Raw genomic sequence first — 13,293 nt, forward strand, 5'->3', positions numbered from 1 at the left:
TAACTATGCAGATAGCATGCCTATCAGAGGAGTTTGTTACATTTCCTATTTGTGTCTCAAAACAATCTTATAGGAATCACCAAAGCAATCTTATCATGGTTTCTAGACCAGGTTGGGATGTGGGGTAGGGATTTCCACAGCTACTTTTATTTCGAAGGCCATCTGATAAGACCATCAAAAGCCATTCAGGAATGCGTAATTCTACACACTTCAATAATTCAATTCGTTGTCAAGACGCTGGGTGTTTTTGATGTTGTTCATTTGTTTTTTGCTAGTATGTAAGGAGTTGACAATTATTTGGAAAACTCATATCATAGGCTAAACAAATAGCATAAAACCCAGGGTGAGAGTGCTTTTCTATATCTTAATGGGTTTCAAGCATCTTTCATGCACATCTTTACTTGATTTCATAACAACCTAGAGGATAAGCAAGGTGGGTACAACTGCTCATTTGGATATGAGGAAACTGAGATCTGGAGAGGGAGAGTGATAGGCTCGAGGTCCACAGCAATTTATTGGTACACCAAGGGCTAGAATTCAGGTCTCTTAACTGCAGCCTATTTTCCCTAGTCCAAACGGATACATTGGCATCAACAATTATCTGATGGACTGGAACAGTGTAGACAGACAACTTGGCTAAATCAAGCTAATATTCCTACTTTAACTTCAATCCCAGAGTTTTGGCCTGAATTACCCCAAGACCCTACTTCTCTTGGCCTTGGAAAAGGGTATTTTTCTTGAATTATCTTTCCAGCTAAATTTTCTTTACTAATTGTCAGCACTCCTTTTTGCTTTATGCCATGTAGACTTGCCTCGAAAAGCCGCCGGGACTTCGTTGGGTTTAAAGATGAAAGAAATGTTAACAAGCAGTTAGCCAGTGGGAAGCCAGTCGCAAAATCAATCCAAGCTTTTGTTGATGTTTCTTTCTTTCCCCATCTACCAGGTTCCCGATTTATATTAGTAAGATTGAAATTGAAATAATTCTATTGCTGGTGGATTCATTTGGCTCTTTCCTTGAAACTGGTGAACCCCAAACGTTAGACAGCGATAGGAAAGTACTGCCATTGTCTGTTAAGAAGTCTATGACATTTCAAGGCAAGAATGAATGTATGGAAGAAGAAACTTGTTTCTTCTTTACTAACGAAAGGGAAAGCCTGGAAGTGAATGATATGGGTAGGTAAAAAAAAAAAGAAAAAAAAAACCTTTACGTAACTTTTTTTGCTGGGAGAGAAGACTGCGAAGCACATTTTCCAGGAAGTGTGGGCTGCGACGACTGTGCGCTCTTAACTAATCCTGAGTAAGGTGGCCACTTTGACAGTCTTCTCATGCTGCCTCTGCCACCTTCTCGGTCAGAAGACATCATTTCAACTCGAACGCAGCATGATCGAAACGTACAGCCAACCTTCTCCCCGCTCTGTGGCCACTGGACCACCCGTCAGTATGAAAATTTTTATGTATTTACTGACTGTTTTTCTTATCACCCAGATGATTGGGTCAGCGCTTTTTGCTGTGTATCTTCACAGAAGATTGGACAAGGTAAGATGAACCGTAGGCCTTTATTAACTAAATTTGGGGTTCTTATAGATGTGTGGGTTGGTTGGTTTTAGTTCTACCCAAATGATGGACAATGGTAAGAACCCAAATAGATAAGTGGTCTTGTGGCGTAGTGGTTGTGGTCTAGTTAGTGAGATGTTCTACTCTTTTCTCTGGTCAAGAACCTTGGCTCTGGAGTCAGACTGCTGGGTTCAAATATTGACTCGGTCCCCTACTAGTTCTGTGATCCCAGGCAAGTTATTTGCCATTTCTATGCCTCAGTTTCCACATTTGAGAAATGGGGATGTTAATGGTACCCACCTCATAGATTAAATTCAAGCTAAGACCAGAGCCGGGCACAAAATAAGCACTACGTAGACATGAGCTATAATGATTTGCTAAGGTTTTGCTTAAAAAGTAAACTCTTTTTTTTCTGATGGAGACAACTGTTTTTCTTCTAAGTCTCCAACTAGACAAGGAGAGCATCAATCTGAGCTGAAAATGCATAGTTTCAGGTTAGCATAGACATGGGTAAGTCCCTGAAAGTGGCGTTCTCTGTATAATTCTTCAAATGCTGATTGTAGTTGCAAGCTGCTCAGTTTCCCTCTGAGATGTTTTACGTTCTTAAACAGTTGGACATACAGAACAAAAGAGTGGAGGAAGTTAGCAGGTTGTTCTGCATTCTTAAGAAAAATAACCATTAGGAGTTATCCTGTTTCCATGCGTTTACCCACCTCCACTCATAAGCATTATTGGCTGTGTTGAAAAAATACCAATCAAAGATGAAAAGGAGAAATTTGGTCCATTATTTGGCTGTCCCTAAAAGTCTAGATGTGGGAATTGTGGATGCACAGCATCTGGAGACTGCGTTTTCTCAGGGATGTGTGAGTGGCCATTATCAGGATGCCAATCTTGAACTAAGACCAGGAGGTTTTCTATCGGGATAAGGTGGAGTTGGAACAATTGAGGCAATTCTTGGGTTACTCAAATTTTAGGGTTCACTGCTGAGAAAAGAGCAGGGCTCTGGGTCTGCTTGTTTGTTTGTTTGTTTGTGTTTGGTCTGCTGGGCTCTGCCAATCAAATGCCTGGACATAAGCCTAGCCTCTATAGGGGAAATACTGACCTGGGTAGATTCAAATTTACCCTGGCACTTGGGTGTTCTCTTAATGACAGTGAAAGCCACCGGCTAGCTGGATCTTGTTTTGAATCTAAAAATGTAATCTGAATATAAGAAAATGGCACAGAATTAGTTGATTAAACAAGTGAATTCCATATATTTACTTATTCTAAGACATCGGAAAATAAAATATCTCATTACCTTTGGGAATGAAAGATGATTTCTTTAAAAACGGAAATGTTTTCTGCAAATACTAAACTTAAAAAGAGAGAGATGTAATTAGAACTCAAGTCATTGATACACATTGCAAATTACCTTCACCAAAGCACTGCAACACAAACACTAAAACTAAGTGGGCAAATTAGCTCAGCAGAAAACTATTTTATAGACTGTGTTTATAATGACCAATCATTACTGAAGCAATGGGAAATATGACCATTAGAGAATGTTGCTGCTACAATACATGGGAAAAAGTACCCTTTGTGATGAAATTTCATTAGAATAGCTGTGATTTCTACCTAGCATTGCAGACCACATGACATTTTCTTTGCTGGCTTTTGTAGATTTTTTAAACTGCTAATACCAGATATCAGTAATCCAGTATACTAACTTGTTATTATGCCCCATTTATATCTGCAAAGTCCTCCTCAGGTCGTTGAGGCCATGAAGTGATTGTAGAGGCAGACAGAAGTACAATGTCTCATGTCCCTGTTATTTCATAAATAGATAGAAGATGAAAGGAATCTTCATGAAGATTTTGTGTTCATGAAAACGATACAGCGATGCAGCAAAGGAGAGGGGTCCTTATCATTACTGAACTGTGAGGAAATTCGAAGCCGGTTTGAAGACCTGGTCACGGTAAGGACCTCAGTTGTTGGGAAAAGTGTCATTGAAAAGTTTTGGTTGAGAAAACCTGCTAGGTTGGGACACTAAAACGTGACCATGTAAAATTTAAACGTGTTATATATATACTATAGATACATATCGCCATACATATGTACATACATGTATATATGGGTATGTGTATCAAAAAAGCAAAAATGAAGCCAAAATCCTACGGTTAAAAGGGAAAGGAAAGTTGGAAGTGTGCTCGTTGAAAGGAATGCCCTTAAGAAGAACAAAAGAGACTCTCTCTGGGGAAGATACACACTCTCATGGGCACATTCACACATGCACATGAGCTCAGACATGCAGATGCCTCAGGGAAAAGGGTGAAGTCTACCAAGTTTGTTTTTTGAATTTTCTTATCTTTCCATCCAAACCTTGATGCCTTCCCACTGTGGACCCAGGGTCTGATCCCCATTTCCCAGAGAAGCAATAACCATTGGCCACCGCAGCGTCGTCAGGCCACAGGTTAAGGGTTTGCCTTTACTGGGGGCGGTGGGGACTTCTGAACACTGATAGACTCTAACATATGAAGGAACGCTTCTCTCATGATGGGATTTCAGGTGCCATGTAAGTGAAATCTTTTCCTTTTACTGTGAGGAGAGGTGTGGGCAATTGGCGATGGACCGTCTCAGTACCGCTCGAACCAGACCCTGTATCATACCACCTGCTCATGGAGTCAGTCCCCTCTAGGGCCAATCAAGACCTGAGGCAGAAAGTCTGAAGCCTTCTAGCCCAACAGACTGGTGCCCAGCATGAAGTAACCGCAGTGGCCTATGATAGGTACCTAAAGCAGGAGTTTCTAGACCGTTTACTGAGGACATGCCCACAACATTAATTCCATCGCTGTAGACAAGGGGTCTAGGAGCTCTTCCTCCAGAAGAAGAACAGCAAGAAGCCTTTCTGCCTGTTTCCCCCTCAGAACACTGAGTCAGACACCTTGGGCCCTCAGGGGGCTTGGGGGTTGTGACTAGGAGGCCGCATCCAGGCTGAGGGCAGCACTGTGCCAGATGGGTGGGTATCTGGAGAAACCAACAGGAGTTAGCTCTCACATGTGGATAATGTGTAATTAACCTGGGAGTGAAGGACCTGAGAGCTTATTTCTGAGCTTATTCCTGTCCTCCTGTACTGTCCCCGGTGTGTCATTTTTAATCCAGTAGTGAGGACTCTGAAAGCTTATTCCTGGGTCACCTACGGGGATCAGAATGAAGCTCAAATCTGTTGCTGGCTTTTAGGTTCTTTACACTAATCTAGGTTTTAGAGAAAGACTCCTAACTCTTTACTTGCAAGGCCTGAAAACGATTTGAGTTTCTCTAGTTCTTCAAGGCTTCTGGCCAGTATTACAGGGTATTGGAAGGTGTTGCAAATTTAAATGGGAATAAAGCCACTTTGAGAACAACGCTTAATAATCCAAGTAGCATATTTAATGTGCTGGGCTGTGTGACCTTGGGCAAATGACTTCACCTCTCTGGGCCTCATTTTTCTCATCTATCCAATGAGAGGGCTGAGATGATCTGCCAGGGCACTACCAGCTCTGACATCCTGTAATTATGTGATCAGACTTCAGTTACCCCCAAAGGCAGTGAGAGTGGCTGTTGGTGTCTTCCCTCCCTCCCTCTTTCTTACTGAGAGTTTTACAGTTGTACTGCCAATTCCTCCCGGCTGTATTTCAGGTTGGATATGTAAAGCTTCCCAAATCAGCTACCCAGGACAAAAGTAAGGAAGAAAGTCAGTTTGGCCTCTTTGCTTATGCTTGCATGAAAAAAGTGACAGCTCCCAAGTTTCATACTCTGGAAAGGCAGACCTTCTGAGGCATGTCCGCCAGGGCTCCTTCCGTGCAACAGAGGAAGCCCCTTGCCTCCAGTGCTGCGGGGTGGAGTCCGAGTCAACGTCATCTGCGCCAACGATGCGCACGACAATCAGACACAAAGTACTCCAGCCCCCCAGTCCTGTTCCAACGATTGACCCCCGTTCCAATATCCATTCCCCGAAACTTCTCATTCTAAAACAATATTTTGGACTTTTTTTTTAACCCAACAGGCCAACTACAAAATAACCCCCAAACTGGATTATTTATATTCTTAGCTAATGTTAGCAGCCTTTCTTTCTGGGTCACAGTCTGATTGGTCCAGAACAACCCAAGGCCTGAATCACAGGAAGGGGTCTTCGAAATCATCAGATCTAATTATCAACCCAGAGCTGCTGCTTCTCCCCACAGCCGCTACCCAGAGGTCACTCAATCTCTGTTTGAACACCTCTAGTGACGGGGAACTCATTATTTCCTGAGGCAGGTCGCACCAAGCTGTCACTCTGGGTGGAAGATGGGATTCGGGGCTGATGTTAGAGTAGATGAAGGCGGCATTTTAAATAGTATAATTACACATTAAAACTTTCTCCCTCCCCCCAGCTCCCTGCTAGAATGATCAGTTCCATGATTGTCTGCTCGCCAATGCCCGAGGTGTCTTTGATAAGGTCAAAGCATCTCCTTTTCGAGTTAAAGGTCAAGCTATCCAACCCTGCCACATGGAGTTCCCACTAAGAGAGAAATAACTAATTCCAGATTTTCTGAAAGTCAACTTTCAAAAGTCTTTCAGTTGAGGTGGGGAGTGAAGCAAGAGGGGTAAAAAGGCTCTGGGGAGTGTGGCTGGGGCAGAGTTCACAGAAAGGCAAGGCCGGGCGCATAAAGGGCAAACTTTGCTGACTTCACATTTTCATGTTGGCCAAGCCCTGACACCAATGCAACCACCTAGCCTAAAAGTATCTCACCCTCGATCACCACACTCCATCTTTTGAAAAGACACGAAATATTCATTTGTTTGCTTGTTATCTCACAAACATTTTCCTGTTGCAGCACTTTCACACTGCCACACTTCAGCTCAAGTGGAAAGTTGAAGCTCTGGGCCCCGTGAGAGTTTTGAGGCACGGGCTCCCGGTTAGGCTCCATGACTTACACCCTCACATCTGGCACTCAAGCCGAGCGTGCAAGGAACCCCTCAGCAGTAACAACACTAATACCTTATTGGGGAGGAACGAAAAGGAAGGGCGCTGTAGAAAATTGATTCCAGGAACTGGAAGGCACACAGGACTTTGATTATCAGAAGATGTGAAAATACTATTGCCTTCCTTATCTGTGTTCAGAGTACAGCGTTAAGCCCAGCCTCGGAACGTGATCTCAGTTTCTACTGTCGGCTTCAGCCTCAGATTCCTTGGGTGACCTCATGCCTGCCCGTTAAGCCCACCGTGCCTTTTATTCAGTATCTTTAAATCTTTAAAACGGCAACAGCAGCCTTTATTACCTTCCAATCTGTGTAGATGGCACTCTCTGCTAGCTTCTTTAAGTGCCTCTAGCCTTCCTGCAGTTGCTAATGAGAAGAAACCCCTTAAGAAGTGCTGCGTTTGGCTTGGAACATCAGCCGCATTGGGAGATTACCTGAGTTTCCTATACGGGCCACACAAGGCAACCAGCAACAAGAGAATCTCTTCAGCCCATTGACAGGGACAACAAAATGTTTTTTAAAAGTCTGAGGATATTTTCATAGTCTGGGATTTCTTCCCAAGGTCAAACTTACTATTTCCATTTCCTAAGAGATTTCAGACCAGTTTTATTCTAATAGATACACACCATGGTTTATGTTAATAATATTCTATATACCAGTTCCCAGGGTAGAATCTGCTCCCCATTCAGCATTATTTTACTCGTCAAAGCCAGGGAGGTTGGGGTCATAGGAGGGGTCAGGATGGCAGTCATTGGTCTGGAGAGAGCACTGGAAGATAATAAAGCCCAGATTCTGTTTCCAGGTTCACCCCTGGGCTTACTGGGCTGTCAGCTCATCTGTCAAAGCCATGGGCTCCTAATCGGTAGGATGGAATTGATGACAGAACCTGAGTCTATATGATAATCTTCACCAGAAACAGGCAACAGAGTAATGGCAGGTGCCAAATGAATGAAACCTCCCTCCAAAGCCCCCGCCAGAGTTCCTGTCAAAATGACCTTTTGCCATGATTCTTATTTTAGGGTATAATGCAAAGCAAAGAAGTGAAGAAGAAAGAAAAAAACTTTGAAATGCACAAAGGTAGGTTGCTCTTTACCATTTCTATAAATACTTAAAAACTAAAAGGAAGCTTTAGGCCGATCATACTGAACAACCCAGTGTTGGATCAGGGAACTTGTAGCCCTGGAAATAAAACAGGAACACAATTGCCAAATCAATACCTTCTCTGGTGCCTGTGATTTAGAAAGGAGTTGTATGGACATATTTATAGTGAAGCCTGTGTTCCTTTAGTGCTGACGATACCAAGTATGAAGAAATCACATTATTTTCAACACCTTAATCAAAGCAACCATACAGCCTAGTACCACCTACAGAGGATGAGATGACAAGACGGTCAGCATTTGGTAGCGGTGTCATTCATCACTCAACGATAACAGTTTTCTCATGGGGAAACATGGCCAGGGGAGCCTCGGAGACCCAGGAGTGATTCAGTGTGACAGCGCTGTTCTTTGCCCTGTTCTTGATGTCAGAGCATCTCAAATATCCCAGGGTTGGAAGGGACCTTGACGGTTCTCAAATCCTGCACCATCCCCGGATCACGAATCTCCTTCTCAACAGCACTGACCATTGACTGTCTGATCAAACATGCCTAGACACCTTCTAGCTCATAAAGCAGCCTGGGCCATCTTTGAAAAGCCCTAATAATTATAATAATAAGATTACTCTATACTCGAGAGAAGGCTTTTCTCCTCTGGAGTTGAAATTTGTTCTTATAATCTCCACTAACTGAATCGAGTTCTGCTCTTTGGAGCCATACTAAACAAAGTATATAATTCCTATTCTACACAGCAGCTGTCCATACGTTGAAAACAACAGTCATGGCCCCTGAGCCTTTTCTTCTCCAGGGTAAACCTTCTCAGTGTCTCCCACTGTTTCTCCTATGACCCTTTCCAGGCTTTTTCTTGTCCTCGTTTAGGTCCTTTTCTGGACACACTAACTTTCTCTGTTCTTTTTAGAATGTAGCACCCCAAACCAAATACAATAATGCCTGGAGTGACCCGAGCAGCTGAGTATGGGGAAAATGGAGTGTCGGTAGATGGGTGTTGTTAGATAAACTGCTATATCACAAAGTCAGTGTAAAAGATGGTACGGCTTGCGTAAATTTAATACACACAAAGAAATACATACACACATACAGAGATACAGATACTGTTTTCTGAGGCAAAGAGCTTGCTTTAACCATTGGTTTGGATGCAAAGGGTCACCTGGTTTCCATGAAGGCTTTGCTTTCAGAATGACTGTAAAATATGTTGAGTGGTACCATGTTGTCTGTTAATTGCTGTGAAATTTGAGGAAACAGTTCATGTGGGTGCTGCCTAGCAGTCTTTGGGAAAATGATACACTTAACAAAGCTGGTCATTTAGGTCATGCAGCTTGACTCGTTATTCATAGGACACCTACAAAGTGTCCGGCTCCAGGCTCATTACTGGAAAAAAAAAACAAACCAACTTCCACACCGTGTCTGCACTTAGGAGATTCAGTACGTGTAATTAAGGAGCAAACCTTTTACGTGAGCAACAGTTAGAGGTAGATATAACACTGTGGCCAGTGCTTGACCAAATCAGACACCATAAGCATTTTACTAGCTAAGCGTGCAGACACGGCCTTTGGGCCCACTAAGATGACCAATGGATGGGAGTTGTTCTTCAAATCAAGATTCAAAATGTGTTTAATGAAGATCATTTTCTTTAGCCTGTGTCAGTCTATGTGAAGCGGAGTCAAGTACTGAATGGCGATTGGAAGAATGGGCTCGGTGTAAATACCCAACTCAGTTGTTCAGATTTTAGAAACCAACATTTCCCTCTGGTTTCAAGGGATTTCAAGGCCATCTTATCCTTCCTTTCACATAACCTATTTAAGTACAGTCTCTATGACCCAGCTACAGAACTAGACCAAATCGTTCTGTGGCCAGTTTTGTGTTTCTTTGGCCTGACAGTTGGTCTTTGGTTTCATCTCAGGTGATCAGGATCCTCAAATCGCGGCACATGTCATCAGTGAGGCCAGTAGTAAAACAGCATCTGGTAAGTCCAAAGCATCTGAGCATCAGCCACCCGAGGGGGAAGGCCAGGAGGCTAAAGCAAGGCAGCCTAACAATTAGGCTCCTGTCTTCCTCCGGGGGCCAATTTACAAAGCTACCCAGACACGCCTCGTGCATTTGCCCTTGTCTTCAAAGTAGGCTCAAATGCACAGATGGGACTTGAAGGGACAAAAGGAGGTGGGAAGCAATCCCGACGTTCTCATTAGGTTCTTGCTCTGTGGCTGATTCTACATGATGAATTACTGGGTGGAGGGACCATTATTCTGATAACACAGAAGAGATGGCACGTAGTGACCTGCTAACTGGGAGCATCCCTCGTCCTAACCCCTCTTCACTATATGCAAATGGGCCTCAAGGGGTATTTCCTGCCATCTGCCAATCCCTGTATGATTAGCCCCAGCTTCACTGGGGCCAACCTCAGGGAAATTAAAGGTAAAATCATTCTGCAAAGATCAATCGGTACCAGGATGTTAGATTTTCCAGTGAAGTAACAACAGACGACACACTGTAATCTTTTCAACTCTCAATGATTTTCTTTCCGTATGCGTTCTGCCATGATTCTAGCCCTTAGACTTTTTTCCCCCAAATCTGTACCTCACGATAGCTGGTGTTGGACAATATGGCACATCAGATAAATGGATGGAAACATGCACACTAGCATAAAATCCCCTATCTACATAAATGCAGGCCAAGAGCATCAGAGCAGTCTTTGAAAACTTTAACACAGTGCTCTGGAACGGAGTTCTAAGCAGTGTGTGTGTGTGTGTGTGTGTGTGTGTGTGTGTATGTGTGTGTGTGTGTGTGTGTGTGTGTGCCCGTGTGTGTGCGCGCATGTGTGTCAGAGAGAGACAGAGATATAGAGAGAGACACAGAGAGAGAGAGGAAAGGAGATAGGACCTCATCTTGGAGTTGGCTTGGGCTTCTCGGTGGGCATAATGCATACGTAGTTATCCTGGATCATGGTACAGGAGTAACGAGCACTGGATAGAAAGTTGTTGAACACTGAGATTTAAGAACCATGACTACCACTTGCTGGGTGACCTTGGGCAAGTCCCTTTACCTTCACAGCAGTTTCCTGTCTCACTTCACAGGGTGACTCTGAGCATCAAATCAGCTAATATAGAAGAAAGTTATTCTGTCAAGCGCTATAGAAACGAAGGTGTCATTCCTTAGCTACTTCACTGCAGTTTAGCTGTCAGAAGAGCAACATAAAGCCCTTTTTAATAACACTTACCCCACAATATTTAATAATTCTGCCAAGTACCCCTTTCTCATAAAATACACTTATGGGAGAATATCACAACCATATCTGGTATGTCCAGGGTGGTCATCCACATGATACAGTCTCATCCAGATTGGATGGATGCCAGCAACAGAGACACCTCCTAGAAGAATAGCTTGCCTTGCATAGATTTCACAATGCTCACATATTCTGCCGAAAGGCCCCTGATGACTGTTGGTCCTAGCATGGTTGACAGTCCGCATCACAGTAGGTCTGCAGGGGATCAGGTGAGAAGAAAGTCACATTTCTTACCCCACAAGCCTCTCAGATCTACTTGGTCACGCTGCTCCAAACTTGACCTACATCTCACAGCAAGGATGAAAATTAGGTAAGGACTTACAAATATAAACTTTGTGGACTCAAAGATAGGGAACCTGCCCATGTTTTCTCAATCAGATGGTCCAAAAGTGAAAACATCATAATGAAGCATTTCTAGAGTGATCTGGAGGCCCAAGAAATGTCAGGCTTTGCAGGATGCCTTTCCTAATTACTAAAGGATGAGTCTTAACAGGTGGGGTCTTGCACCCTGATAGGCCTAAGAGCACCAAATAGGAGCTCAAATAAAAGCTCAAGGAAGCAAATGCATCGATACTTTCACTTCTCCCCACCCTCCACCCCCGGCAGTCTAGCTGTCTGTGGGGGCTGAGATTTGAAATCGGCTGCACACACTACTTTGAACCCAGTCAACATCTCAGGCGAGAAAAATGGCACGTTGTTGGTGGGTACTTCGGCTTAGCCACAAGAATACAGGCACTTTCAAGTTGGTGGCGCCCACTACAATGGGAGATCAAAACACACAGTGAAATGACAGGTTTATTTTCATACTTCCTTGCCTAATTTTAGTCCCTGCTGTGGGAGGCGGATCGGGTTTGCAAGAGCATGATCAGGTAGGAAGAAATGGGGTCTTTTCTCTGTGCTGAGGCTGAGCAAGAGAGATCGGCAAGTCTTCGACTTTGGAAAATTCAAGGAAAGCGAGATACGAGTTAGTATTAGCAAGGACTTTGAGTATTTTGGCAGGCGTAATTTATGACCTGGGATTTCTAAGTCATTCACATTCTTTTAAGTTCAAGGGCAAACTGGCTTTAAGAGCTCTCAAGGGGAGAAGGAAACTCACTGTGCTCTGTTACTTGAGTTAATCTTCACATGTCTCTGAAATAGGCTGTAATATTAGCCCCGTGTTACAGGTAAGGAACTGAGAGGCTCAGGGAGATTGACTTGCCCAAGCTTAAGTCAGCCGTGGCTCCTCCATAGACTGAGGGCTGGATGGGTCTTTCAGAATCCCTGACGACCCAAACTTCCACTCCTATGTGAAGCCAGTATCCAACACGAAACCATATTGTCTGTTAGAATCTGAATCCTGTATGCTCCACCTGACCACGGATTTTTCCCCTCTCCATTACAGTTCTCCAGTGGGCCCCCAAAGGATACTACACCCTAAGCACCAACTTGGTAACCCTTGAAAACGGGAAACAGCTGGCCGTGAAAAGACAAGGACTCTATTACATCTACGCCCAAGTCACCTTCTGTTCCAATCGGGAAACTTCGAGTCAAGCTCCATTTATAGCCAGCCTCTGCCTAAAGTCCCCAGGTGGATCGGAGAGAATCTTACTGAGAGCTGCAAATACCCACAGTTCCTCCAAACCGTGTGGGCAGCAATCCATTCACTTGGGAGGAGTCTTTGAATTGCAACCGGGTGCTTCGGTGTTTGTCAACGTGACTGACCCAAGCCAAGTGAGCCACGGGACTGGCTTCACGTCGTTTGGCTTACTCAAGCTCTGAACGGTGTAAGCTGGCAGGTTGCGGCTGGGCTGACCCTGGCGGTCTTCACAATCCAGCAAAGCACTTAAGACCGCCCCACCGCAGCCCGTTGGACTGCCTATTTATAACCCTAGGATCCTCCTCATGGAGAACTATTTATTATACATCCCGAGGCATGTAGGGCTGCAATGAGTGAATTACCAGGCGGAGGAAAGCCCTGTTCCATAAGAGCTTATATTCTGAAGCAGCAACCCCACTGATGCAGACATCCAGAGAGTCCTGTGAAAAGACAAAGCCATTACACACAGCTCGAATTCTGAGTAAACAGCAGAAAATTAGCCAAGTTTAGTTTTGTTTCTTTGCCTGCAGTGTCCTTCAGTGGAGAATGTATTTGATTTCTCAGTGAAGATGCCGGAGGGAAACGCGGAGCCTCAGCTCACATTCAATTATGGTGGATTCTGGGTCCCTGCGGCCACGATGGAGGTGGGGCAGACTTTAGAAAGTATAATGCAGTGGAGAACCGAAAACCCTGCTCCCCGCCAGTCACCCTGACACTCATTCGCATCCTTTCTTTCTCTCCTACACACACACACACACACACACACACACACACACACACACACACACA

General features: G+C 44.1%; 1 protein-coding gene across 1 annotated transcript; it reads left to right on the plus strand.

Annotated features, from left to right (window-relative positions):
* The first annotated feature begins 1,322 nt into the window (after window positions 1–1,322).
* Window positions 1,323–13,287, plus strand: CD40LG (CD40 ligand). The gene is made up of 5 exons (XM_029239950.1): window positions 1,323–1,536; window positions 3,377–3,508; window positions 7,551–7,608; window positions 9,546–9,608; window positions 12,310–13,287. The coding sequence occupies exons 1-5, from the start codon at window positions 1,381–1,383 to the stop codon at window positions 12,684–12,686; spliced, it is 786 nt and encodes a 261-aa protein (XP_029095783.1). The 5' UTR covers window positions 1,323–1,380; the 3' UTR covers window positions 12,687–13,287.
* Window positions 13,288–13,293: the final 6 nt, after the last annotated feature.

The sequence above is a fragment of the Monodon monoceros genome, unplaced genomic scaffold (assembly GCF_005190385.1).
Source record: "Monodon monoceros isolate NGI ecotype Baffin Bay Population unplaced genomic scaffold, NGI_Narwhal_1 Super_Scaffold_22, whole genome shotgun sequence".
Classification (NCBI taxonomy): Eukaryota; Metazoa; Chordata; class Mammalia; order Artiodactyla; family Monodontidae; genus Monodon; species Monodon monoceros.